Source organism: Phyllostomus hastatus, unplaced genomic scaffold (genome assembly GCF_019186645.2).
Source record: "Phyllostomus hastatus isolate PE091 unplaced genomic scaffold, TTU_PhHast_1.1 phas_scaffold_182, whole genome shotgun sequence".
Taxonomy (NCBI): Eukaryota; Metazoa; Chordata; class Mammalia; order Chiroptera; family Phyllostomidae; genus Phyllostomus; species Phyllostomus hastatus.
Window position 1 is genome coordinate 914,510 of NW_025334013.1, and position 27,455 is coordinate 941,964.

General features: G+C 71.8%; 1 protein-coding gene across 7 annotated transcripts in view; it reads left to right on the top strand.

Moving 5' to 3' along the window:
- Positions 1-27,455, top strand: part of PLCH2 (phospholipase C eta 2) — a 52,333-nt gene that overhangs the window by 8,277 nt on the left and 16,601 nt on the right. For 6 of the 7 annotated variants that reach the window (XM_045859616.1, XM_045859617.1, XM_045859621.1 and 3 more), the window contains exons 1-8: positions 20,481-20,703; positions 21,783-21,929; positions 22,577-22,820; positions 22,983-23,112; positions 25,025-25,195; positions 25,748-25,841; positions 26,004-26,207; positions 26,354-26,474. In XM_045859616.1, coding sequence (XP_045715572.1) covers positions 20,580-20,703; positions 21,783-21,929; positions 22,577-22,820; positions 22,983-23,112; positions 25,025-25,195; positions 25,748-25,841; positions 26,004-26,207; positions 26,354-26,474 — 1,235 coding nt within the window. In that variant the 5' untranslated portion in view covers positions 20,481-20,579. Of the gene's footprint in view, positions 1-20,480; positions 20,704-21,782; positions 21,930-22,576; positions 22,821-22,982; positions 23,113-25,024; positions 25,196-25,747; positions 25,842-26,003; positions 26,208-26,353; positions 26,475-27,455 lie in introns of those variants that run through there. The other variant, XM_045859620.1, reaches the window with a different exon arrangement.

The following is a 27,455-nucleotide window of genomic DNA, read 5'->3' on the forward strand; positions in this document are numbered from 1 at the left end:
CTCCTGCTGGCCTCTGGCATCCCCGGGGTCTCTGGCGCAGGCCGGAGACCCCTTTCGTGGTTTCCGATCCGCATGTCAGTTTTGCTGCTGGCAGGAGGGCGCCCCGATGTCCCTGCCTCGGCGCCACCCGTGTCTCTGGGTCTCAGGCCCTTGGCCCCGTCCCCCGGGCACAGAGGGCCCTTCTCCTGGGCCCCCGAGTCCCCGGGGGCTCCTGGGACACCGCTGTGGGCTGGTGTGTGCTGGGCGCCCAGGCCCTGTGAGAGAAGCCGCCCCCACCCCACCCTGCCGAGTCCCCTGCTGCCTGGGGTGGGCAAGGGCGGGTGCCGCCCACCAGGGCGCCCGGGGAGTCTCCCCGCTCGCTGTCCGGCTCTCAGGCCGGCAGTGGTGGGTAGCACTCGGGGCTGTCGCTGAGGAAGGCCAGCGAAGGCCCAGGGGTGAGCAGGGGAAGCCCCTGCCCCTGTAGGACCAGGTGCCTGAGGCCGTGTGACCGCAGAATGCCGTGGGCCCTCCAAGATGGGATCCCGTCCTGGCCGGCCGGCTCCTGACAGGGCACCCACACTTCACCCACTTGCCCCGCAGGACCTCCCCACACGTTTCTGGGCGTCTCCATCCCCATCCGTCTGAGGCGTGTCCACTGTCTCACTCACGTGGGGGTCCTGGTGACCCACTCACCCTGGGGGCCCACTCACCTGGGGGTCAGCTCGCGCCGTCCGGGTGGGGGTGGGCAGGAGAGAGGCGTGGGTGGCCCAGGGGAGGGGCGGACACTAGACACAGCCCCCGGGGCGGGGGGGGGGGAGCCGGGAGGCAGCCTTCCCTGAGTGACGGCACCGGGAGGCCCGGCACGGCCGTGGCTGAGGTCCTGGGTGGGCAGGAGGGGACCGCCCTAATCGCCTCATGGCTCTAATAGCCCCTCCCTCGATAATGGCAGGGTCTTTGCCACCAGCTGGCAGCCCGGTGGACACGCTGATGCTGCCCCTACCCCCCCAGCAGAGCTGCCCGGGTGAGCCCGGCTTCGGTGGTACGGAGAGTCCCGGAGCGCCCGGCCGGGCGCAGAGCTGCAGTCAGGGCGCAGCACCCACCCCCCCCACCCCCCCCCGCCCCACGTCCCGTGCGCCTGGAGAGCAGAAAGCCCTGTGAGCTCGGCCGGCCCAGGCCGTCGCCAAGATGCCACCTCTCGTGCGTCAGCGTTTGCCCTGGGCAGGGTCCTGGGACCCGGCCGGGGAGCCCAGTGCGTGGCTTGGGGGGAAGCCGGGGACCTCCCGGGCTGCAGCGGCCCGGGAAGGACCTGGGCGGCCGGCAGGTTCTGTGCCTGAGGAAACGGGGTGGCCAAAGGGCCCGGGGACAGGAGGGGCTGGGCTGAGGCCCCGGTGGGTCCTGGGGAGCTGGGACACCCACCTTCCTCCTGTGTCCTGCGTCCCCCCTCCTGCTAGGTCCCTGGACCAGGGCTGGCAGTGTTGGCCTCTGTGGACCCGGGCCCAGATCTCCTCACTGCTGTGTGGGGCTGGGGACGGGTCCCGGGGCCAGAGCGGTGCTGCGCCCCAGTGCCCGGCCTCAGGATGGAGAAGCGCTCTGGCCCCACCCTCTTCCCGGGTCTCCGCTGGGGGCCCCGCGGAGTGGGGGCGGGAGGACGGGGAAGTGGGGGTAACTGGGAAGCCGCAGGAGCATCTTTTGGGGAAAATACTTTGGTGGGGGCGGGCGCTGGGTGGGCCTTCTGGCCCCACCGCGTGCTCTGCGCCCTGCTCCGTGCTCCGCGCCCCGCTCCGTGCTCCGCGCCCTGGCTCTGAGCCCGCCGCGGAGCCCGCGCCCCCGGCCCCCGCCCGGAGCGGGGCGGGCAGGGGGTGTGGTGCGGGCGGCACGAGTGACAGCGCTCTCCGCGCGCGGCGGCGCCTGCACGGGCGGGCGCAGTGTCAGCGCGCCTGAGCCCGCCGCGCACAGCCCGCCGCGGGCCGCCCGAGCCGGCGGGGCGATGCCGCCGGAGCCGGAGCGGGAGCGGGAGCCGAAGCCCCAGCCGGAGGCCGGCCGCTGACAGCGCCCCTACCCCACCCTCCCTGGCCGCCCTCCGCTCCCCGCCGCCGCCGCCGCGCCACCGGGAGACAATGGACGCGGGAGCCGCCCCGCGGAAGCACAGTAGGTGCCGCGCGGCTCCTGCTGCTGCGCGCGGGCCCTTGGACGCGCGGGGGCGCCGCTGCCCTGGGGGGTGGGTCGGGGCTGCGGGGGGAGGGGCGCCCGCGGCTCCCCTTCAGCCGGCTACCTGGGCCACCAGGTGGGCTGAGCTGCTTCGCAGGTCCAGACCCGAGGGGGAGGGCCCGATCCCGGAGGGGCAGCAGGTGTGTGCGTGTGGGGTGGCGGGCAGGTGAGGGGTGCCGGGCGCGGTTGCAGGCCGCAGGTGCAGGCCGGGGGAGCTGGGGGCCGCCCTCTGCCAACTCTTCCCCCCCCGTGGAGGATGGGTCCTGCACCGCCAAGACGGCGCTGAGAGTGAGCCCCACGGAGCCCAGGACGGGGCACCCAGTCCCCCTGGCCGGGCGTGGATGGTGCCTTAGGGGCACAGCCATTTGGGCCTGTGGGGAGGTGCTGGGTGCACGTGGGGCAGCCGCTGGGCTGGGCGCATCTGCGGGGCAGCAGGTGCCGCCGTCCTGGCGCCGGGCCAGCCTCTTGCAGCACCAGCAGGCCGGGCCCGGTGGGCTGCTGGGGGGCGCTCCCTCCTGGGGCTCCGGCCTGCAAGCGGGCATCCGGGAGGGCACTCAGGCACTGCTGGGCCAGCGGAGGGGAGACCCCGTGGAGACAGGAGGCCCCCCCACCCCGTTCCCACTCCCCCTCCGCCCACCCTGCTCTGCCCACCCTGCTCCGGGACCCCTGAGGTGGACAGAGTGATCGCTGACTCCCTGAGGTGGGCCTGTCTTCCGTGAAAGTGGCCCTGGTCTGTGTCCTGTCTAACCCCGGACACCCCAATGTCTGAGAGGTGACACTCAGCGGCCCTGGTGCCCAAACGCTTCTGCCGGCGGCGGGGGAGCCCACACACGCCCGGCCAGGGCCGCTGGGCCACAGGCTGCGGCCACAGAGGGGCAGGCGGGAGGTCGGAGGTCATCGTCACCCCCCCGGGTGCTGGGGACACAGCCAGTGTGTGGGCCTCCCCGCGGGCGCTCGCCCTCGCCCGAGGTGACAGGAGGAATTGACCCCGAAGACCCCCGGCAGCCCCGCCCTCACACCCGTGTGCTCCGACCCTGTGGCCACGACCTCTGCGCGGCCCGGCGGCGAGGCCTGGGGTCGCAGGCAGGGCGGCGGAGGCGGGTGTGCGAGAGGTGGGGGGGTGTGGCCGGCCATCCATGCCTGGAAGGGCCCCATGGCCCCTTCCCAGGGACCCGGAGGCTGGGGGCCCTGCCCCGAGGAGGCGAGAGCTGACCTGCACCCGAGGCTCCCCAGGGGTGGGCCTGGCGGCCTCGACGCCTGGGGCCCTGGCCCGTCCGAGGTGTATGGTGGGCATGAGGCCAGGGTGGGGGGGGTCTCACCAGCTGCCCACGGAGCGGCTGCCGTCAGGGAGTAGCTGGGCAGCAGGAGGGTGTCCCGAAGGCCGGCAGTGGTCCCTCCGTGGGTGACCGGGCAGGACCCCCCCCTCTGCTGGAGCCTGGGGCCGGCCCCAGGGGCCGGTGTCAGGGGCCGGAGGGTCTCCTGGGTGGGGGAGAGCTCCCCGGGGAGACCCTGGGGGGTGGCTGTGCCGGGCAGGAGGCCCCGGGGCTCCACAGCGGAGAGTTCAGGTTACATAATCCCGCCCCACACGATCGCCGGCGTGAGCAGCGGCGGCAGCCAGGTCTGACAATGCGAGTTGTAACTGGGTTTTAATTTTTAATGTCTGCAACAGATAAAGAGCTATGGGCCAATTTGTATGTATTCTGTTACTCCGCGCCTAACGGGACGACTTCATTAGCTGGAAACTGTCGCGCCCGCCCCTCGGCCGGCAGCCTGAAGGGAGCGCAGCCTGCCTGCCACCTGCTGGGGGGGGCGGCAGGGCTAGGGGGGTGCTGCCGGGGCACTCCTGTTACTGCCAGGCCAGCCCTCCCCTCCCCCGCCCCCCACCTTCGTCCACGCAGCCAACCCAGCCCCGTGACCGCTGGGAAGGGGCACCCACTGGGGGCTCTGGCCTCGCGCCCACTGGAAGCCCAGCTTCTGTGGCTGCCTGCTCTCGGGCCACGAAAGGCCCAGCCAGGACTTTTGACCCTCGGGGCTGCCAGGCACAAATGGCCCAGCGCTTTCTGGGGTCCTGCCTGCCACCCCGAGCCCCAGGCCAGCCCCTGGGAGCCAGGGGTGGGTGCCCAGGGGCCGCTCTGGCCGCCGGCTGGCCCAGGCCCGGGCGGAAGCAGGACCCGAGTACGTGGGTGTCCCCCGCACCCCATCCCGTGGGGTCCCGGGAGGCGGGCCGCCTGTGGCCCCGGCCCCGCCCGCCCTCGGATTATTCTTGAGGCTGTTGTGTAACAGCCCTGCATCCTCGCACGGGGAGGAAGGCTCCTGGGAGGTGTCTCCAGCGGCGGCAGCCAGCCAGCGGGAGCAGGCTTTTGTCCCCGCCACTGCCCAGCACAAAGGGACGAGGGAGGCTGCGGGGTCACCAGCCCAGCACAGAGCTGCCCGGCCCGGGCTGTGGGGCGGGGCGGGGGCCGTGGGGTCCCCAGCGCTGGCCCCCAGGGGCCGCATCCAGCTGGGGTCCTCTGACCTCCAGCCCTTGCAGCGTGTGTGTGTGTGTGTCCCCCTCCCCCCGGGGGCCATCCTGCCCCCCGCTGCCTTCCTCCCCACCTTGTTTGCCGCCTCCCTGCTCCCAGCAACCTCGTGCACGGATTCAGGGGTCTCCGCCCCCACAGATCAGAGCAGGCTCTTCACACCTGTTTTCTCAGCTCCTGCTGCTGCGCGGCTGAACCTGGGGGTGGGGGTGGGGCCCTGGGGGGCCGGGCTGGCGACACGCACCCTGAACCCGGGGAGGCCGGGCAGGGCCGGGCAGGGCACCCACCCAGCCCCGGCGGGTGGGGAGGGAGAGACCCTAAGTGCGCCAACCACCTGCGTCCACAGGATCAGCGGCCACCGCGTCACCTTCCCCACCCCGGCTGGGCCCGGCACCCGTGCACCCGGGTGCACACGCAGGCACACTCCCGCACGCACGCTCGTCCCCAGCCAGGAGAAGGGGTGAGCTGGCTGGCATGTGGGGGCTCCCCTTTCCTTCCTGAGGTTCGGCGGCGCTCTGCGGGGCGTGGGGGCCCGGCAGCCGGTGCCAGCACCCACCTTCTCAGGAAGGCGTCCTGCCACCTGACCCCGCAGGCCCTGCCTTAGTGTCGGGGCTGCCGGGGCAGACAGGGGCAGGAGTTTGTCCGCTCAGCCTGGAGGCCCAGGTCCTGGCCCTCTGGGCCCCTGGCTGAGCCAGCTGCTGAGAGCGCTGCCCGGAGGGGGAGCCCCGACCGGCGCCCCACTTGTTCAGCCACCCTGGTACTCCCGGGCCGGGCGCTGGCTCCCGAGGCTCCTGGAAGGTGTGGGGGCCAGGCTAGGCCTGGGAGGCTCACCCCTTCCTCAGTGATGTCTGCCCCCAGACCCTGCCAGCCAGGAAGGCGGGTGGGGGTCTCCCAAGGCCCCTCTGGTGAGACTGGGCCCCTCTGCTGGGCAGCGGGGGAGGGCCGGCACGGGAGGCCCAGCAGCGGCCTCAGGCCGGCGGTTTTAGGGTCTCGTGCGTTTCCCTGGAGCCCAGGATCGGACAGCCCCCGGGGCGCTGGGCTCCGATGCCCCTTCCCGGCCCCGTGTGGCCCTGGGCAGCTGAGCTCTGTCCTGGCCTTTGAGCTCAGAAGGTGCAGGTTGGCCGGAGGTTGGGGCTAGTCTGCAGGTGTCTGGGCGCTCGGCATGTGGGCTGGACCACGCTGGAGCGGCTGGGCTGCAGTGCAGGTGTTCGGATAGCGGAGACCAGGCCCCGGGCCTCGCGGCGATGATCTATGGGAGGGGGACCCCAACTCCTCCCGGGGGGGTTGGGGGTGAGTGGGAGGACTTCGCCGCGGAGAGGGGGTGGGCTGCGAAGGGCAGTGGCACTGTGGGCCCCTGCCCTGCCCCCCTGCCCCCACCCTCTCCCCGTACCTGCAAGCAGCTGTGGGCGGAGGCAGGTCTCCCTGGGGGCGGGCGCGACTGTGTTTGTGTGTTTTGTGTATTTTTAAAAAGCGGCTCTGCAGCTGCGCCTGCCTCAGTTACGCTTTCTGGTGGGTGCCGCGTGGGGTTATTTTGGGCTTGGCGTGTTCCGTGTCTGTGAGCAAGGGTGCGGGCCCCGAGATCAGCGGGCTGATTGGGGGCACGGCACCGGGGTTGGGGCGCTGGGTCCAGAGTGGGGGGCGGGGAGCTGCTCTCCCTGGGGCTGCCCCCCTCCTTCTTGGCCCGACTTTTGGGGGTGCCCCACAGAGACCTGGGGCTGAGCTGTCCGGCCGGCCGAGGAGCCGGGCAGGGACAAGCTCTGGGCAGTGAGCACGGCTGGGACTTCCTCAGGACAGCGGAGGGGCTGATGGATGGGTGGACGGACGGGTGGGTGGGGGCCGGCAGAGGCCCAGGGAGAGTCGGGGGCACCCGCGTGGGGCCATCGGGAACAGGGAGACTCCCATTTGCACCCCTGGGCAGCCGGCTGCCGTTGGGGTCACGGAGCCACCAGACCTGATGCCAAGTCACGTCCCCGAGCTCAGCACCCAGTGGGAGACCCGCCCCGGCCGGAGCCCCATGTTCTCTGCCCTGGGCCCACCTGTCTCGTCAAAAAGACCGAAATGGCTCCTTGCACCCAGCTGTGCCTTAAAAAGCCCCGTTGGTGACTCAGCCGTCCCCGTCACCACTGGGTGCTGCTCTCGAGACACGTGAGGTCCCTGGGGTGGCTTGGCCGGGCTGGGGACCCAGGCGGCCCGGGCAGGGTGTGGGACGGAGAGGAAGGGTCCTGGCCCACCCTGGGGAGCCGGGCTCGGCGCTCCCACTGTCTCAGGTGGCCCTTCCCGCCCCAGCCTCAGGTTCCTCCTCTGAAACTGCGGAGCTGGGCCTCCCTGGGGCTGGTCTGTCCGGGGACCTTGGTGGGAGCAGTGAGGGGGCCACTCTCCCACAGGATCCCCAGACCCCGAGTCTCTCCCGGGGACCCGCCCTCCGCTGGGCAGGACCCGCCCCGGCCCCCCAGCCCCCAGGGAAGGGCCTGGGCCTGGCGGCCTGAGAGAAGATCTCAGAGCCAGGGGTGACCCGGACGGGAAGGGGCCCCGGGACCCGCTCCCGTGACCAGGGCGCCACAGAGGCTGTCCGTGTCTTCCCTGGCCTTTGGTCTGCGTCCACTCCGTCCCGCCCAGGTCCCCGGCTCGGCCATCTCCAGTCCTTGATGCCCCCGCTGTGGCTGCGGAGGCTTTCAGTCCTGCCCACCCTGACGATCGCCGTTCTGGCTAGCCCGTACTGAGGTCGGCCTGGGGTCTGGGGCACTCAGTGTAGGTCGGGGTGTCGGGTGCCGTTCTTGGGAAGCCAGCCTGGTGTGACCAGCTGGTGGCTGCATCCTGGGGGGCAGATCTGGCCCCGAGTGGCCGTCCTGGGCTGGCCTCCCCCAGACTCACGGGCCACTGTGCCCTCGGCAACGGTCCCAGCCCCCGACGCCTGCTCTCTGGGGTGTGCGATTCTCCTGGTCACAGCCACCCCAAAGGGATGGGCAGTTCAGATGCTCCCTGGGAATCCGAGATGGGGGGCGCCCCTCTGCCCAGGTGTGTGGCAGGGGCCCCAGTTGCTTGGAGGCAGGGGTTATGGAGGTGGTCAGGGAGGGCCCCCTGGAAGAGGCAGCTTTCCTCCAGGCACCTGGCCAGAGGGGAGTAATGTCCCTGGAGGCTGGCCAGCACTCACCCTGAGCCAGGGCTGACCGGGCAGGTGCCTGCAGCCTCTGGGGCCGGCGGGGGTGGGGGGCCTGGGGGGGGCCCTGGGCGGGGAGTTCGGGTCCCGCCTCTGGTGGGGGGCTGCTCCCTCTGCTCTCTGCTTGCATGTCCTCAGTGACTCACCCCTCTCTTCTTTTCTTTTCTTTTTTTGCACGAAGGAAAAAATAAACATTTGCGTATGCAGGCCTTGATGGCAGATGGGGCCCATGTGATGCCGGAGAGGGGAGGCTCGGGGGGGCAGGGGGCGAGGAGGGAGGCGGGCTGGCCAAGGGCGCGGCGCCCCGGGCGCCGGCGCTGTGTCGCCCTGGGCCCGCCTGGCCCCAGGCTGCAGGGAAGGGGTGTGTCGGGGCGCATGCGTGAAAGTCCCCCGTGTCAGGGAGTGTGACCTGTCACCCCCCAGGTCTGGTGACCACGGGGACCCTGAGAGCAAAGGGGAGATGACCGGCGGGGGCCAGGCCTGGGGAAAGCTGAGCGAGGCCGACGGAAGCGAGGTGCCCGGGCGGGGGTGCCGCCTGGGGTCAGTGCCCACGGCGGGGGCAGCTGCTCAGTGAGTGGTCTCCCCTCTGCCGCCCGACGGGCCCTGGAGACCCTCGGCCTGGCGGGTGGATGCGCTGGTCCCGCGGCGTCTCGGGGTCTCTCTCCGTCTGGACGGGGACCGTGAGCCCCAGGTGCCCCTACCCTGAGCCCACGCTCACGCCCAAGTGCCCGAGACTGTGGCTGCCCAGGTCTTAGAAGGAGCAGCCCCGGTTGGGGTGGGGTGGGGGGACAGGCTCCCCGAGTCAGGGGCCGGCCGAGCCCCGGGCAGGCCTCCTGTGCTCGGAAGGTGGACGGGGGTGCCCTGGCCCGACTGGGCCCGTCGGCAGCCGGACCTCAGGAGGGCGGCTTGGGTGCGGGTGTCTCCAGGGCAGTGCCCCTCCCCCCAGCTGGCCCTCCCTGCCTGGGTCCTGGGGCCACTCAGTAAGCACTTACCAAGAGTGAGCTGGGGGCCTGGTGGGGCCCCGGGGTGCCGGGGCAGCCCTGCCCCAGAGAGGCCCCAGCCCGGGCCCGTCCCCACAGACTCGGCTCCACATGGGTGGTCCAAGGACAGGCCTAGTTCCCCCTCCACCTCCGGATTCTGAGTCTTGCTGGCGTTTAATATCCGAGCTTATGCAACCACGTCCCGCCGGCGCAAAGGTGATTAAGTCTGGGGACGAGGTGTGTGCTGGCCTCTCTGCACTGGGCGCCTCCCCGGGGCCGCTGCACTCGGGGTACCTGGCAGGGCGACACGTCACCAGGGGGTCCAGGCTGCCTGGTGCACCCCTGCCCCAGGGGCCTCTTTGTAGAGTCGGCCTGCAGCCCCCCACTGGGCAGCTGGTCCCACCTGGGCGCCCAGTTTCGGAACCCTGCAGGAGCCAGCTGGTGAGGACAGCTCCCCTCACGCCACAGACGCCCCCCGGGGGCTGAGCCGTGGGCCTCGCCCCCTGGGGCCCTGCCCGGGCAGCCTGGCCATCCCCTGCAGGAGTCCTGGTGACGGGTGCCATGTGAGCCTCAGGCCCGTGTGGCCGTCCACGCAGTTCTGCAGCTGGCGACTCAGGTGCTGCCCCCCAGGATTCCGAGGGGCTCCGTCCCCCCAGAGAGCACCAAGGGAGTGGTGTCTGAGTCGGGCGCGTGTGGGGGTAACGCCACACGAAACGGCGTTGTCGGGGGACCTGGGCAGGCGGCGTGGGGAGGGCGGTGTCGGGCGAGCCCCGTGGGACAGGGCTGCCTGTCCGGCCGTCCCCGGCACAGTGAGAGGGAGGGCAGGCGCCGAGGTCTGGAGGGGGTCTGGTGGGCAGCCCCGCAGACCTTGCCGGGGCCGTGGGGGAGGGGGTCCCTGAGCGGGCCAGGCTGGGGGCCGTGGGGCGGCACCTGCCCTGGAACCAGCCTTTCTGCCCCGGTGCCAGGCTGTTGGTGGCTCTGCCAGGCCGCTGCCCGGGGGCTGGGAATCTAGGTCAGGCTGGCACGGGGTGACTGGGCCCAGCGGCAAGGGCAGGGCCTGCTCCCGAGGCCCCCCCACGATGGGGGCCCCGAAGGCCAGGGTGGGGCCTGACCCGCTGACCTTGGCCGGACCCCTTGGGCCTGAGCAGGGCTTCAGGGCTGTGCTGGGGGGCGAGGAGGGAGGTTGCGGCTGCAGGTACCACTGGCAGGGGCAACGAGTGGTCTGTCCCACTGGGGACCTGGCCCTGGGCACCAGGGGGGCTGGACATGTGGGCGTGGCTGTGTCCGTTCAGACGGAGCCTTCCCGAGCCTCCTCCCTCTGGCTGTGAGTGGCCCCCACCCCCGCTGGCCCACCCCGGCGTCGCCCCACTGGCCCAGTCCCTGCCCAGCAGTCCAGCTGCGCCCCAGCTTTCGGGGGCTGGAGCCTGTCACCGCCGACAGGGCCGCAGCTCCCCCCCAGGGGGGCTGTGGGCACAGTGGGCACTTGCCCAGCGGGACGCCCCCTCCCCGCTGCCCTCAGCGCCACGGACCCCACGTCCCACCATTGCTTGCTGTTGTGTCTTCATTCATTCTGTTCTGCTGGGGAGGTCAGCCATTTCCCCCGGGAGCTGCCCGCTGGCTCGGTGGGGCGTCAGGGGACCAGGAGGCGGGTCACGCCCTGTCTGAGGTGGCAGGGCTGGTAGTCTGGCTGTGGTCTGGCCGCCTCTGCCCCCCATCCCCGGGCCCCGTCCATCCCTCTCCCCAGCCAGGGCGAGGCTCCTTGGGGACCTCGACCCCAGGGCTGAGCCCCAGGCACAGCTCCTCGCTCGGGGAGGGAAGGGGGACAGTGCGGGGGGTCTGGGCTCAGGGCTGCGTCCCTGCCTTTCCCGGGTCACGTGCCCCTCCCTCCCCAGACACCGCCGGAGGCAGGGGGCTGCTCAGGCTGCCGTGCTGGCCTGCTGGGGGAGCGTGTGGGGTGTGGGGCCAGGACCCCGGGAGCAGCTTCGGTTCTCATCAGGAGCCACACGTCACAGACCCTTTGCACCAGGCGAGGTTGCAGCACTGAGGTGGCCCTGGTGAGGGGTAGCTAACGGAGCTCTCGGCCCCCCTCCTGGGCCCCGGCTCCCCCTGGGGGTGGGGTGCGTGCTGGTGCTGTCAGGTCAGTGCCGTTGTGTCCCCCTGGAGGGGCTGCCCTCCCGTCTTCAGACCCCCGCTCCGCACTTTGGCGAGGTGAGCGGGACCTGCCGTGTGCTCATGTGGAGGGGAGGGGGCAGCAGGGGCCAGTTCGACGCCCCCCGGGCAGCCCCCCCAAACCCGGAACGGGAGCTGCGGCGTTCGGGGCAGGGTCTGGGTGCTGGCCTTCCCGCCGCCTCTGCCTGGCTCTGAGCCCCGGGAAAGGCCCCCTGCCTCAGTTTCCCTGCCTGAAGAGTCAGGAGGCTGGACCCGGTGGCCTCTAGGGCAGCATTCCAAGGTGGCCGTGGGGGAGCAGGGTCCAGGATGTGCCAGGGGCACCGCCACCGCCCCCCGGTGCTGGGGGCCCTGCTCCGGGCCTCCGTCCGGGGCTTCCGTGCCCGGCTCTCTTTGGGGTTGTTGTTCTTCTCCAAACAGCGTGTTTGTTCCTCCTGACGCAGGCCGTGCAGGGCAGCCCCCCCCGCCCCCGCCAGCCCCCGGGCACACGCACGCGGGCACACACACGTGGGCACACACACAGGCCCTCAGGGCCCCACGTGGCCCGGCCTGGTCCTGGCTCAGGGTTCCGGCCTCGCCCTGTCCCCAGCCCCTGCCCCCGGGAGGCTACCTGGGCAGTCTGAGGGGGGGAGCACTCTTCCTGCCGGGCCCCCTGGGGTGCGGTGGCGGGGCTTCCAAGTCACTTGTGAAAGGACACGCGGACAGCGGGCTTCAGGGAGCGATGATGCCGGTGGCGGTGGCGGTCAGGGGTGCACGGTCTGTCCCCCGAGACCCCGGGCAGCCCCTGCCCCCCCGGAGCCCCTGGGTCAGCTCTGGGCGGGAGGCTCTGGGTGAGGAGGGGCAGGCCCGTGGGGGTGGGGGGCAGTGTCCCCTTTGCACAGGCGAGCAACCTGAGGCTCAGGCGTGGGGGCGAGCTTTGCCCCCCTGCAGGCCTGGCCGGGAGCCGGGGCCCCAGGCCCTAGGTCTGGGCTGTCCCACTTCTTAGGGCCCCGTTCCCCCCTCCTGGCGATGCTCAGGACGGAAGGACAGAACCTGCCGGAGCTCGGGGGGCAGGGAGGACAGCTCTGGGTGCCCTTCTCCCCCGCCATGCTCCCCCCGGTCCTGGACGTTCAGGCCGGGGCTCTGTCCCCAGGGGTGGGGAGCCTCTGCTAGCCCCGAGGCAGACCCGGGTCTGGTGAGTGCGGTCAGTGCGGCCAGTGCGGCCAGTGGTGAAGGCACCTGGGAGGGAGGCTCGAGGGAGAGGGGCCGGCTGCCCGGCCGGGCAGGACGGAGTGGGGGCGCCAGGGCACCAGGGCACCAGGGCACCGCCCCCACCCCAGAGGGGGGTTCCGGCAGGGGCTGCAGGCCGGCTCCCTGTCACCTGACAGGGTCTGCTCATCCCACTCCCCTCCTCGCTCGAGAACAGAGCCGAACTCCGGGGCCCAGCGGGGATGAGCCACCCCGCCCACCGCCAGCCGGGCCACATGCTCTCAAAGACAGAATTCTGCTTAAACGCCCAGAAAGGAGATTTCGGAGATGAGACTCTTAAGCAAATTAACAGTGCAGCAGGCGGCTTTTAATCACCGCCTTTCATCGCCGGCGGGGGCGCCGGAAGTCCTCTCTCCCCGGCCCGCGGGCGGTGGGCGGGGCGGCCACCCCATGGATTATTCATCGGAACCTGAACTGCAGTCATGGCCTCGCCGCGGAGCGGTGGTCAGGAGCCCGCTGCCCGCTCTGAGGACAGCAGGCTGGGCCCTGAGCGCCCGTCTGCTGGGCCCCTGCGGCCCGCCCGCCCCTCGCCAGCCTCCGTGTTCTCCCGGGTCTGGGTGCCGTCGCCTCGCCTCCCGCTCTGCGCCCCTGCCTCAGTTTCTCCTCTCCCGAGACTGGGGGGCTGCGGCCCTTCCCCAGAGGGGCCTGCCCGAGGGTCGTGCAGAGCCCGGTCCCCTGTCGCTCCCTGGCCTCCAGCCACTCGTGGACATCTGTGCTCGCGCCGTCGCTAGGGCAGGCCCCTCGGGGCCCGGCAGACCCCACCTCCACCTGCTGCTCAGCTGTAGGAGCCCGCGGGGTGGGGCGAGGCCAGCAGGGGCATCAGGCGTGGCCCGTGCCCCTCCCTTCTGAGCCCTCCGCCAGCGCCGGGGGCACAGGCCCAGGGGCCCTGACCGCTGAGCCCCGTGTGACCAGCGTGGACTCGAGAGAGTCACAGTGTCAGCCCTCGAGGGCAGGTCCCCAGGGCCCCGGCACGGGAGGCTCTGACGGAGGGGCCGGGGCTCCACCAGTGTCAGTGGGCGGAGGACAGCTGCCCCTTTAAGGGAGCCGGGCCGGGGGCCCTGGGGCATTCCCGGGCAGGGCTCAGGTGGCGGCGGTGAGAGCAGACCTGGTTCCCCGCGCACCGCCCCCCCCACACACACATACACACACTGGGGGCCTCCCTGGCCGGAGGCGGTCACGCCCTGGCTTGCCGTGAGCTGCCCCCCCGGGCCACCCCCTGCGCTGCAGGTCAGTGTGGGCAGCCGCTGCTGGCAGCGGGTCAGCTTTCCAAACTGCCCGAGGGTGGAGACCCCTTTCCTTGATCTGGAAATGTCCTTCCCTCCGGGGCCAGGGCTGCCGGTCAGAGCACAGCACGCCTCCCCGAGGGGGGTAGGCGTGGGGGTTGGGGGCTGCTCAGTGCGCGTCCACCGCGGCTTGGCCAGGCAGCAGGCTGGGGCGGGGGCTCTCCCACTGGCCCTTGGCGACCCCGGGAGACTCTGCAGGCCCCTGGCTGAGGGACACGGTGGTGGGGGAGGGCCGGGGGGGGGCGGGAGGGAGCACAGGAGGGACTCCTCGGACCTGAGGAGCTGGGGCCCCTCTGCCTGGGGGGAGGCTGTGTGTGGTGACGGGGGGGCCCTGTGGTCGAGTGGGGCTGCCGCTGGGGGACCCTCAGCTCTGGGGTTCCTGCAGCAGGTAGGAAGACCGGGAGGATGGGAGGGCAGGAGGGCAGAGTGGGGGGCAAAGAGTGTGGCACAGCCCCTGTCCCGCCCCCAGGCTGGCCTCCGAGAGCCGCCCCCACCCACCGCAAGCCCCAGCTGCCTGCGGGCTGTGAAGGGTTAGGGTGGGCGGGGCTCCCGAGGGAGGGCGGTCCCGTGGCTCCGGCTCGCAGCTCTGGCTCCGGTGGAGCTGGGGCTGTTGCCGGGCATGGGCTCAGGGACTTGCAGGGCCAGCCTGCCGCCGGGCCCCCTTGGGAAGTGTTGGTAGCTGCGGGGGTGGCACCTGCAGGCCATGGAAGAACCGGGGGACCCTGGTGGGGTCAGCCGGGACCAAGGTAAGAGGGACAGGCGGGTCTCAAAGAAGGGGACTGTGGCCACCCCAGCAGGGAGCCTAGGGCGGCTGCTGAGCTGCCCCTCGGTGGCCCACTGACCCCACGCAAGCAGTGCTAGACCCCTCTCCCTGGGGTCTCTGGGAGGACCCAGTTGTCCCCTGTGCTGGCCCCTCCCTGTGAAGGGTGGAGACAATCCTGGTGGGCAGCAGGAGGAGGTGCCTTCAACCTCAGCTGAAACTGTCCCCAGACCTCCAGCCTGCCCCCAGCAGACACCAGCCTCTGCTGGGGGTGTCAGATACAGGGTGTCCTGGCCTGTGGGGCCGTGGGGGCTCACCTGGGCCAAGCCCGCGACCAGTCCCCTCCAGGGCGGGTGGAGGGGTGGCGCCTGACTCCGGTCAGCACCACGGACAGGGCAGCAGCCATCCGTCCCCTAGGGGAGGGGACCACAGGGCTCTGCAGGGCTCTGGGAGGGAGACTCTTGCTCAGACCTGTCACCCTGTCCGTCACTGCCCCGGACAGACAGCACAGGTCAGCAGGACTGCCTGCCGCCAAGGGGCTTGGGCACGGGGTGGAGGGGTGCGTGGTGCCAGGGCTGGTCCTGCAGGGACCCGACGGGACACAGGGCTTCTCTGAGGCGGGGTCTCAGCCCACCCCCAGCGCCGCACTCGCCCCGGCGAGGGGTGGGGAGGGGCGGCGAGGGCGGGGGCCCGGTGTCCTGGCGACAGCAGCAGGAGAGACCCGGACCGGGCAGCTGAAGGACGCCCTGGTGAATGGCTGGGGTCCGAGGAGAGCGGGAGCGTGCCCTCCGGTGACCCGTTCGGGCCCTGAGTGTCCTGGACCGAATGTCCGCTGCCGGCTGGGCTGGTCGGCGTGGACGAGGGGCGGGGCTGGGGGCGCCCGAGGAACGTGTGTGGGGCACAGGGGCGTCGTTGCCGGACGACGTGCTGCTGATGCCGCGCTCCTGGCGGAGCCTCTGGGGAGCTGTGCGGCCCCGAGCAAGGGGCCGGCCCTCTCTGGGCCTCTCGGGAGGGGGGCAGCGTGGGGCAGCTGTCACGGGGCGGGTGTGTGCCCGGCCCCTGCGCCGTCCCCTCCGGCCCCTCCCGTCCCTCCGGCCCCTCCGGCCCCCCCAGCCCCTAGCTGAGATGCCCTCTGTGACGCAGGCGGGGGGCGGGGGGGGCAGCGTGGCAGGCGTGGAGGGGCGGCGCTGAGAGGAGTGTGCGGCGCCCCCCGCTCCCCGGGGGAGAACAGCCTCCGTGCGCAGCCGAGGACGGAGCAGATGGCTGCAGCCTTGTCCGGCCCTCCATCTGCCCGGCTCACGCGCCGGTGACGATGGTTCCCCCCCCCACTGGCACCTCGCTCCCGGAAAGCCTGTGCGCGGAAGTGCTCCTCTCCTGGAGGGCTGTGTGTCACGGGGGGGGGGGTGTCCGGTGCCAGTGGCCCCACGTGCCCTTGGGCTGCGGGAGGTGGGGGGGGTCCAGGAGGGGCCGAGTAACGGAAGTGAGGGTGTCCTCCCGGGACCTGGGCTCCAGCCCGGCGAACATGGGCTCCAGCTGTCTGGACTGGCTTCTGGGTGGGAGAGGCCATGGGCCTGCGGTGGGGGAATGCACACCCCCCACAGGGGCACAGGGGGTCTTCTCTGGCTCTGGGTGGGGGGCCGAGGGGAGAGGAAGTCGCCAGCCCTGGCAGCCCCACACGGGGCCGCCGCCTGCCAGGTGCTGGGCTGAGGGAGCGGTGAGCTGCTCTGACAGTCCCTCCACCTGCTCGCGCAGCCCTAGGGACCCAAGGTCCCGAGGCTGGGGACCAGGCCGGGTGCCCCGGGAAGGCTCCGTCAGCAGGCGTGTCCTCAGGAGCTGCGATGGGGCCCCCGACTCAGGGCCACGGGGCCACGCTGTCCTGGGGTCCCTCAGCCAGCTCAGAGCGGAGACCCACAGACGCACCTCCCAGTGGCCTGGGGCGCTGGCCGCATGTGCACTGGAAGCTGGCCTGCTCGCCCCCCAGCTGCGCCGCTGTTGGCCTTGGAAGTTCTCCTGGAGTCGAGGCTCCTGCAGGGGAAACCCACCACCCCACCCCAGTCAGCGCGGGGCCCCGGGGCGAGGCCCAGAGGAGAGACAGGGAAAGCCCGCCCACCTTGGGACAGGGGGTGGGACCAGCAGCTGGCCCAGCCCCCCAGGCAGGCGGAGCAGAGGGCGGCAGCTGCCCTAGGTTAGGAAGCCGAACTTGGGGGCCGGTGCCCCTCCGTGCCGAGGTCCCGGGGCTGGCCGGGCAGCGGGCTGCGCTGGCCGGAGGAGCAGCAGCGGCTGGGCTCAGCTTCGGGCTCAGCCGCTCTGTCTCCTGTCTCCTCCGTGGCTCTGGCCCGCTCCGCTCGGCGGCCTTCCGCCCGCCAGCTGCCACCCGGCCTCGCCTGGCGCCCGGCGGGTGTGCGGCGGGGGCACGCTGCCTCCACCAAAGCCTCCGGGACCCCTCCCTGGGCGCCGGGGCCCCCTCGCCCTGCAGGAGTTTCCTTCCCTCCCGACGGGCAGGCCGGGCTCCATCTGGTGACTTTCCAGGAACACGCCCCCACTCCCGGTCGCCGCTGCGGGCCTCCTTTCCTCTCTAGCTGCTTCCTGCGGGCCCCCCGGGGGCCCGTCCCCACCTGGGCTGGGCGCCCCCTCCAAGGGGTTCGGGCCTGGGCCCTCCCCCAGACCCTCCCAGCTGCCGCACTGCTGCCTGGCCGGGGCCCGGGGGCCCATGGAGGGGCACCCGCCAGGGCAGGAGGGGGTGGACCGCTATTAACAGTGCCCCCTCCACAGGACTGTCACCCGCGATTAGTGCCCCGAGGGACCTGAGGTGGGGACCACCTCGGCCGCAGGGGCAGAGGGTGCTGCTCCAGGGGGTCCCCTCTGAGGCTGGGCTGGCCTGGCCGGGGGCAAGGTGGCGGCCCCGGGGCCACCAGGCAGTCAGAGGAAGGCCTGGGAGCAGGACACCCCAGGACCCTGTGGCTCCCAGCAGGCTGAGTGCGAGGGCCCACGGCTGCGGAAGGGGCTTCTGGGGGGTGGGCCCTGGGCACAGGATGCTGCCGTCTCAGGGAATGTCCTGTCCACTCATGCCCACTGCCGTGGGCGCCGGAACAGCTGTGGACAGCTGTGCCCATCACAGGGGCTTCACTCCTGGCTGGGTGACCAGGCAGGGCGGCCCCCTGGCCCTCCCTGGGTCCGAGTATGTACTCGGAGGGGACCGGGCTGCTGCTGTCGCTGCCCAGAGCACATGTGCCCTGGGGCCACCTGGCAGCGGTGGCAGGTGCGGCCCAGACTTGGGGACAGTCGTCTGGGGAAAGAGCAGGCCGTGGCTGGCCCTCTGCGCTGGCCCCCACCCCCCACCCTCGGCACACTCTGCACCCCAGCCCCGGGGCCTGCAGCTCAGGCCGGGGACGGTGGGTGTGCAGAGGCTCGCTCCTCTGGCCTCCCGGTCGCTGAGGTCGGAGGTGGGCGTGGTGGGGCTGGCCCCCTGCCCACGCAGCTCTCCCCTCCTCCATCAGCGTCAGCCAGAGCCCTCCCCCCCCACACCCTGCCGCCTCTCAAGGGGGCTCTGTGGGAGGAGGAGGGCCGTCCTGGCCAGCGACCCTCCTGCTCCCGCTGCCCCCACTGCCGTCCCCCGCCCTCCCTTTTGTCTGGGACCAGCCTAGGCCTTGCTGACCTCACCGAGTGACCCTCAGACCAGCCCTGAGGGTATGGCTCCCACACCCCCAGGGCCTGGGCACAGCCCCCAGGCGCAGCCCCCCTGCAGAGGGGGGGCTGGTTTGAGGAGCTCACTCGCACTCTAATAAAGTAAAAATAGTTGCGGGGGCAGAGGCGCCCAGACGGGGGGGGGGTCCCCCACCCGCCCCGAGCTGCTTCTCAGACGCTTAAATAATCTCGGCCATCTGTGTGCGGGCCGCCCCTCCCTCCAGAGAGGCCCAGCCTGGGGCCGGCCCTCCCTACACAGCTTCCACCTCCTCCCTCCTTCCACCCAGCACGGTCTGAGCGCCTACTGTGTGCTGGGCGGGGCCCCAGCGGCAGTGAGAGGAGGGGGGGTCTCAGGGCTGCCAGGGCTCCCGGGGTGCTGAGGACTCCGTGGGGGCTGGGGGCGGGGCCAGAGAGCCTCAGTCCCGCATGCATGGCTGGCGGCTGCTGACCATCCTGAGCATAGTGGACAAAGGAGGTGCCTGCTGAGAGGTCCTTCAGGAGGCAAAGAAGTTTGGACGCAGGAGAGGAAGAGGAAGGGGCTGGAGATGGATGAGCAGGACCCGTGAAGGGATGGGGCGGGGGGGTGCGCCCCCCCACATGGCCCCAGTGTGCGCCCCCTGTGGCCCCAGCACGCGCCCCCCCCACCCCCGCTGCCGGAGCTGGCTGAACGGGGGCCCGAGTGACTCGGGGCGCGTGCACCTGCCTGCACCCCGCGGTGGGAGGGTCTGCCCGCGTGCGTGCGTGTGAGCTCCGCCGTGGAGCCCGTGGGTATGCTTTGTGGGTTCTGCTGGGAGATGACATCGGCTTTCCAGCCTTCCTCGGGGAGAGGGGGACGCCGACTGTGCCGGCTTCTTGTCACTGGCTGCGTTAGGACCAGACTCGTCCCGTCCCCACCGTGGTGACGACAACACTAACCCAACGCTCCTGCTCCCGGCTTCCGGACGGACAGCGAGGGCTCTTCCCCGGAGCCGCCGCGCCCCCTGCAGGGCTGGGGGAGAAGGGCACGTGGGGTGGGGATGCCTCCCGACAGGTGGGGTGGGAGGCGAGGGCTCCCCTTCCTTCGAGCTGCTGCGCCCAGGCCACCAGGCCAGGCACCGTGCGGGGGCCCAGCGGAGAGGGACGCCCGCTCTGGACTGTCCTCGTGGGGCTGAGGGCCCTCCCTCCACTGCCCTCGCAGACTGACCCCGCCCATCTGCCCGTCTGTGCGCCAGGCCCCTCCAGGACCGGGGGATGGCCGAGCCCCAGGGAGCGGGGTCTGTGACCACTCCCGTGTCAGGGTGCCCTGAGCTGGCTCCGTGTCGCCCCCCCGAGCGGGTTCGGTGGTGGCCTTGGCCCTGGGGCCCGGCCTGTGCTCACCGACACTGGAGCGCCTGCGAGGGCCAGTCCGGGCCGGAGCAGGGACAGAGCTGGACGGGGCTGGGTGGTCCCCGCCCTGGGGGTCCCGGGGGTCCCCCCGGGACTGCAGACAGACGTGTGCAGGCCCGCCAGGCAGCCGAGAGGCAGCCCGAGGAGACGTGGAGGGCTCTCTCAGGTCCAGGGACAGGAGCAGGGAGCCGGGAGGGCGGGCAGGCGCCACCTCTGGGGTCCCGCGGCCCTGGGGGCCCTGGCCGTGCACCGCGGCTGCAGGGCTGGGCCTGCCTGTCTCCTGGACGGCCAAGGTCGGGGGGGGTCCCCTCGGTCCCCCCGCGGGCAGAGTCCCGCATCCGGCTGGATTAGCAGCCCTTCCTCAGCCTGGTCAGCGGAGGATCACGGCCTGGGGCAGCGGAGGAGGCCTCAGGGAGCACGGTGCCCAGGGGCCGGACGCTCAGTCCGAGCCCCGCCCCGCCCAGGCCGAGGGGGCGGCCCAGCCCCACTGCTGGTGGCAGGAGACCACTGATTAGCTACTGGCTGACAGGCCTGAGGAGGGCGGGGCGTGCTTGGGAGGAGCTTGGGGGGGGGGTGGGAGGCTCCGGCAGCAGCGGGGAGAGGACAGCAGCCTTGGGCGCCAGGTGTGGGGAAGACGGTGGGGAGACCGCACCCAGCAGGGCCTGGGACTCTGCCCCAGAGGGCGGCACCACGAGGACCGTCACCTCAGGCCTTGGGGCTGTGTTCTTAGGGTTTCCGGGGGGCTGCCCGTCTGTCCTGCCTGCTCACTCGGCCTGGGCGTGGGGACTGGGCCCGGGGCCTCTGACGACGTGGCTGCCAGTCCGGTCCCCTCCCAGCCCGCAGCAAGGAGCTCCCTGGGCCCAAATCCTCTGGCCGGCTGAGCTGGATCCGGCTTAGATGAGCGCAGGGGATTGGGCAGCGGGCGGGCAGGGCGGGCAGGGCGAGAGCTTCCCCGCCCACATACCCCTCGGCTGCGCCTTCGGCGGTCTGTCCACAGTCCTGTTGGGGGGGGCTGGCCCAGAGGGGGGGCATCTGGGACCGCAGGTGACAGTCCGGCCGACGCCAGAGGGGCCTCGGGGGCCTCCGACGGGGAGGAGGAAGACGCAGAGCCGAGGGGGGGGCCTTGAGAACCCCGGTACCGCCCACCGCCGCTGCCTGACCTGCTGCGGAGGCGCGCTGGGGTGCCGGCCCTCTCCGGCCTCCGTGCGTCCACCTGGCCATCATCCTGGGATGGCCATCCCCTGGCCCCCTGCCTCCAGCCGGACCAAGGGGACAGTGGCCTGCCTGGCGGAGGCCCTCCTCTGGGTCGGAGGGAGCGTGGCCATGTCCCCTTGGTGGCAGCTTGGCCCACTAGGTAAGGGGGCAGGGACTTCCCGCTCCTCCCCGGCCAGAGCCCCGCCCAGCTGCAGGGCCAGGGGGTCAGGAGGGCATGACTGCCAGGCTTGCCCACCCCGGGGCCCCTGGGGTCACCTGGGGTCAGGGCTCCAGCAGCATCCCCTTCTGCTCCCCCTCGGCGCCTGCAGGCTGACCCACCGGCGGGGCCGCGGCTGGGGCAGAGGGCATGGCCCCGCTGGGCGTGCTGGCCGGGCACGCGGGCGGCTCCGAAGCTTCAGCTGAGGGGACCTCAGTGCTTTGGGGGCAGCAGCGCCCCCCGCTGTCCCCAGCCCCAGGAGCCCCGTGTCCTGGCCGGCAGCCCTCCCCTGGGACCCGGGAGGTGCTGGTGCCCAGCAGCGGGCCGGGTGCTCAGAGCAGGGGTGGCAGGGAAGCGGCAGGCCCTGTGGGAGAAGGGCTCGGTTCGGAGCTCCAGCCTGCGCCGCACCTTCCCGGGGCTGCCTGCTGGGGGCGCTGGGGGGCGGGGGGGGCTCCACATGCACTTCCCCGAACATGCTGGGCTGGGGTGCCGGCGACCGGGAGCCAGGCCGGGTATCCTGGGGGGTTCCCGCCCGTGCCTGAGGGTGGGCCTAGCCACCGTGTCCCTGTGCCCTCTCCGGTGTAGCAGCCTTTGGGGCCAGTCGTGGTGGTCGCCGGGGCTGGTCTGGGTGGTGGCCGGTGGGGTGGACAGGGGGCCAGTCCCTTCAGGCCTCGGCTGGCCCTGGGGCCCCGGGATCGTGGGGGAGGGCGGCAGGCCAGCTGGGCAGAGTGGCCGTTTCTCCACGGGGTCTCTGGCCCTTGAACCGGGCCCCAGACCGGACGTGCAGCCCAGGCCAGCTCCCGGGTCCCCGGCAGCCCGGGGGTCTGAGCTGGGCACCTCTCGCCGGCCGGTGGCAGAAGGATGAGTGGTCTCCACACACGGGTTGGGGGAGGGCGTGGGCTGCAGCGCCTGGCTACGGTGGGGATACCTCCGTGCTCACGGGCACCACTGTCCATCTGTCTGTCTGCCTGTCCTGCCCGCCCCCTGCTGTCCCGCCCGCCCCCTGCCCCGCGGCGGCCCAGTGGAGCGGTGCATGAGCGCCATGCAGGCCGGGACACAGATGGTGAAGCTTCGCGGTGGCGCCAAGGGCCTGGCGCGCTTCTACTTCCTGGACGAGCACCGCTCCTGCATCCGCTGGCGGCCCTCCCGCAAGAGCGAGAAAGCCAAGAGTGAGTGGGGGGCTGGGGCCCCCGGAGCGACCGGGGGGGGGGGAGCGGCAGGACCCCGAGCCCTGGGTGTGTCAGCGACTCCAGGCCCAGCACGGAGGCCACCGGCCTTGCAGTTCTGGGGTGACCTCTGCACACAGGGTGGGGGTGTCGGGGTCCCACGCCCTCTGGGACACAGTGGGGACCGAGCAGCCGTCGTGCCCAGCCCTGTGCCGGATGCTGGGTGGGCCCAGAGGCCAAAGGACCTTCGGTCTAGCCGGGCAGATGAGACGTCCCGTGCACAGGGGCGACCCCAGCTGGGAACACCAAGGTTAGGGCTTGGGTGGGTGCCAAGTGCCCCCCAGGCAGCCCGGGGCATGGGCCGCTGCCTCAGGGGTGTGGAGGCTACGTGGCTGCCTGAGCGGGGGGGTCCTGAGCTGGGAGGGACTTGCAGGGGCTGGACGAGGAGGCCCACTTCTGCGTGAGGAGTGGGCGGGGGTCTAGGGTCAGGGAGGGAGGAGTCTCCTGGGCCAGGAGGGGACTAGACCCCCCCTCTGCTGGCTTTGCCAGTGGGAGAGGCCGGGTGTGCCTGGGCACTGCCCCCCCCCACCCCGGGCCCGGGAGAGCCACCCTGGGGAGGGCGGTGACGGGTGCCCCGCTCTGCCCCGCAGTCTCCATCGACTCCATCCAGGAGGTGAGCGAGGGCCGGCAGTCCGAGATCTTCCAGCGCTACCCCGACGGCAGCTTCGACCCCAACTGCTGCTTCAGCATCTACCACGGCAGCCACCGCCAGTCGCTGGACCTGGTCTCGCCCAGCGGCGACGAGGCGCGCACCTGGGTCACCGGCCTGCGCTACCTCATGGCCGGCATCAGGGACGAGGACAGCCTGGCCCGCCGCCAGCGCACCCGGGACCAATATCCTCGCGCACAAGGGCCGCCCCCGGGGGGCCCGGCCGCCGCCCTGAGCGAGGGGGGGTCCCCGCCCGGGGCTGGGGCGCGCACGCGGGGGAGGGGCGGGGGGAGGGGCGCGAGCGCGGGCCCCTGCTGGACCCGAGCTGGCCCCTAACTCGGCCCAAAGTGGCTGAAGCAGACGTTCGACGAGGCCGACAAGGACGGGGACGGCAGCCTGAGCATCGGCGAGGTGCTGCAGCTGCTGCACAAGCTGAACGCCAACCTGCCGCGGCAGCGGGTGAAGCAGATGTTCAAGGTGAGGGGGCGGGGCCCCGCCGGGCGGCCTGAGCCGGGCTTCCTGGGGCCGCGGGCGTGCGTGCGTCCGGGAGCGGGCGGCCCTGCGGGGGCCGCAGGTGGCGCTGGGCCTCGCCGTCTCCGCTGCGGCCAGGGGCAGGGGACGCAGCGCGGCCAGCGGAGCTGGGCCCTCCCAGGCTGGCGGCCTGGGCACTCCGGGCAGGCGCTGGTCAGTGAGGAGCACCACCCAAAGGCGGCCTCCCCCCGTTTCCCGCCCCTCCCCGTAACCCCGCCTCTCTAACGAGTGTGTGACTCCGCCTCTACGCACGGAGTGCGCACTTCCTGCCGGGGTCCGGGGACCCGCCCGTTCCTCCCGGGCAGCAGGTCTGGGTAGCTGTCCCGCAAGGCCAGCCTGGTGTTAGGGCCTTTGCCGTGGGCAGTTGGGACCTTGAGATCTTGCTGCAGCCAGGGGAGTGGGCTCCAAGGGGCTGAGCCCACCCACGTGCACGCACAGGCACACACAGGCACACAGGTGCACACAGGTGCACACAGCCCGACACAGACACGTGCGCACACACATCTCTAACACACCCACACGTGCGGGCACACACATCTGGATGCACACACGTGTGCGCACGCAGGCGCAGGCACTCGCGAAGCCTCGCGCCCCTGTGCCATGCAGCCCCCAGCCTCCTGCTGGGCTCTCCTGACGGGCGGACGGGGTCGCGCTCGGCTGGAGCGGGGAGCGTTGGCCGGCTCGGGGTCGGTGTGGGATGGGGGCTGCTGAGCAGGCGGCTCTCAGACTGCTGGCTGGGGACTGGGGGCTCCTGGGGCCCCTCCTGATGGCCCCGGAGGGGACAGAGTCGGCAGGGCAGTGAGGAGCTGGCCGACGGCTCAGGCCTGCAGGTCACCCCTGCCTGTGCCCCGCCTGTCCCGCCTCCGGCGGCAGCTCTGGGGTCAGCAGGCCCTTCCAGGGCGGTGAGGCCCTGTCAGGGGCCAGCGGTGGTCAGGCTGGCTCAGGACTGGGGTCCAGATGGGCCCCTGAGGTGGAAGGAGAGGAAGTCCCCGTGGAGTGGGGCCCGAGGGTCCAGCACGGAGTCCTGGCTTGGAAAAGCCCGTTGCGGGAGGCTCTCGGAAGCCCGCCACACCCTCCCCTCCTGGAAGGGCGCTGGGCCTCTCACGCACCCTCTGGCGCAGGGCAGGGCTCCCCACAGAGCCCTCTGCCTAACCCCCCGCCTGGCTGTATCCAGACTTCAACCCCATCCCCCCTGGGGAGCCCTGGAGAGTCGGAGATCCCCCGCAGCCGGGGTCAGGCAGCAAGGGGGGCTCCGGGCTGACTCTGGAGAGAAGTGCACAGGGGGCGGTTGGCCCGGAGCTCCGGCCCACAGGCCTGGGGCTGCTCAGGCAGCGGGGCCCCGCTCCGCTGGGGGGACCCCACGGGGACCTGGCACCCACCCCAGAACCACGCAGACTGTGTGGCCACATGAGGGACACCAGCCAGATGGCCTGCAGGTCTGGCGGGCGCCGCTGTCCAGGGTGCTGACCCGGGGTCTCTCCTGGCTTGAGGCACCCTCATGCTGGTTCTGTCTGACCCCTGGGCCGAAGAGCCGGACTTGGCACTCGAGGTCTCGACTGGCACCTTCTCCGGTCCTGACTCTCACCCACTCCCAGTGGCTCCCAGCCTCACAGCACCCAAAGGCCTCGGGGCAGCGGCCCCTGGTCACCGGACACCCTTGTCCTCCGGTCTGTCCCCAGGCCTGAGCCCTGTGGGGCAGGCAGGGCAGCCCCTTGGTCCTCGGCGTCCCTGGGGCCTCGGATGCTCCCTGGGACAGTGAGGCTTGCGGGGAGGGCCGAGAACCGGGGGTGGGCCTGGGGGCCCGTGTAGGTGTGGCTCAGGGTGGGACGCAGGGGCACCCACAGGCCTTGCGCTGCAGGAGGCGGACACGGATGACCGCCAGGGCTCTCTGGGCTTCGAGGAGTTCTGTGCCTTCTACAAGATGGTGTCCACCCGCCGGGACCTCTATCTGCTCATGCTGACCTACAGCGACCACAAGGACCACCTGGACGCCGCCAGCCTGCAGCGCTTCCTGGAGGTGGAGCAGAAGGTGAGGGCCCCTGGCGGGGACGAGGTGCCCGGGGGTGCCCACACTGGACCACAGCGCCGTGTGAGCACCTTGTGGGTCTCAGGTCCCTGGGCCCAGCCTTCCTCTCTATGTCCCCCGATCTCTGGGCCATCATCTTTGTCCTTCGCCCATCAGTCCAGCAGATGCCCAGATGCCTTTTGGGTGCCGGGGGTCATGCCCACCCCTTCTTGTGACCCCAGGCAGCCCTGCCCCTCCTGAGGGGCCGAGTGCCCTCCGGACACTGCCCTGCTGACTGGTGGCCCAGTGTCCAGGGACTCAAGCATCTGGACCCCTTGTCCCGGGCCCAGCCAGGGGCTAGGTGCCACCTGCTCAGGGGGGCAGGAGTCTGGGAGCCCGAGGTGGGGGAGCACACGGCAGGGGCCGGAGCCCACCCCCGCTGCGGTCGGCCCTGGTGTGGCGATCAGAGCCCGGGTGGGGGCAGTGGCTTCGGCGGCAGAGGACCGGCAGGGCCCGAGGCTAGCCCACCCTGGTGACGGCCGGGCTGGCGGGGGCTCTGCCGCTTCTCCGGCCCAGATGACCAGCGTGACACTGGAGAGCTGCCAGGCCGTCATCGAGCAGTTTGAGCCCTGCCCGGAGAACAAGAGCAAGGGGGTGCTGGGCATCGACGGTGAGCGGGCACCGCCTCTGCCCCCGTCCCCCGTCCCCGCAGGCCGATGGGGTGGGGGGCCGAGGGCAGCCTGGGGCCGGCCGGGCAGCGGGAGCCGGTGGCCGTGCGCCCCAGGACGGGCCCCGAGGCGGCGGGCCTGAGCCCCCGCCGGCGCCCCCGCAGGCTTCACCAACTACACGCGGAGCCCGGCCGGCGACATCTTCAACCCCGAGCACCACCGCGTGCACCAGGACATGACGCGGCCGCTGAGCCACTACTTCATCACCTCGTCCCACAACACCTACCTGGCGGGCGACCAGCTGCTGTCCCAGTCGCGGGCGGACATGTACGCCTGGGTGCTGCAGGCCGGCTGCCGCTGCGTGGAGGGTGAGCGCCGGGGCTCCGGTGGGGCCGGCTTGTCCTCTGGGGGTGTCCCCGGGCCAGGCGTCTGCCCTCTGCTGCGCGGTGGGTGGGCAGCTCCGCCCCCCTGGCAGTGGGAGCCCCGGTGCTGACCGGGGTCCGCCCGCCCCCAGTGGACTGCTGGGACGGGCCGGACGGGGAGCCGATTGTGCACCACGGCTACACGCTGACCTCCAAGATCCTCTTCAGGGACGTCATCGAGACCATCAACAAGTACGCCTTCGTCAAGAACGAGTGAGTGGCGGAGACGGGGGGAGAGCCGGCCTTGGGGGCTCCCCTGCCCCACGCACGCCCTCTCTGGGGCCGAGGTGGCAGCCGCGGAGGGCCGCACTCAGGGTCTCTGGCGGAGCCGGGCCCCTGGAGGCGTGGCGCTCCCGAGGGTGGGGGTGGGTGGCTGCCGGGGCGTGTCCCCACACGCTGGGCAGCAGCCGGGACTCGGGCACTCACCGCCCCCGAGAAGCTACTCCGTGTCCAGACACAATCTGCTGTCACTCAGCTGTGGCTACAGACACTGTTGACAAAGTCCAATTTAGTTTCTGGAAATAGAAGACGCCTTCCCGTACCGCCAGAGTTACCTTCGAGTCGTAGCTGGAGGAGGCTGGCAGGGGAGGACCAGCCCGTTCTCGGAGGTGGGGGGGAGGATGAGCAGGACCGACTGAGGACACGGAGACGCAGTGCCCCCCCCACCCCTGGAGGGGCTGGCGCTGCCCGGGGCTGCGGGGAGGGGTGGGGCTGAGCTGTCTCTGCAGGGCGGCCTGGCCCCTGGGGTGGTGGGTGAGGCCGTCTCAGGGCAGAAGGCCGGACACACAGGCCCCCCAGGGCTCCCTCCTGGGAAGGGGGGGCCATGAGCACCTCGGCCCCCCAGGCCTGCTGGCTGTCTCCGCTCCCAGGCCCTCCCGCCTCTGGCTCCTGGTCATGTCTTCTGGGTCTGAGCAACTGGCATTTTCTGAAAGAATCATGTTGCTTTTTGGCAAAAATCCAAGTAAAATGTGCATGTGCTTAAAAAAATCAAACGACAGCCCTGGCTGGTGTGGCTGTGTATGGAGCACCAGCCTGTGAACCAAGCAGTTGCTGGTTCGATTCCCAGTCAGGGCACATACCTGGGTTGTGGGCCAGGTCCCAGTAGGGGGCGCACAAGAGGCAACCACACATGGATATTACTCTCCCTCTCCTCTCTGCCTTCCCCTCTCTCTAAAAATAGATCAATAAAATCTT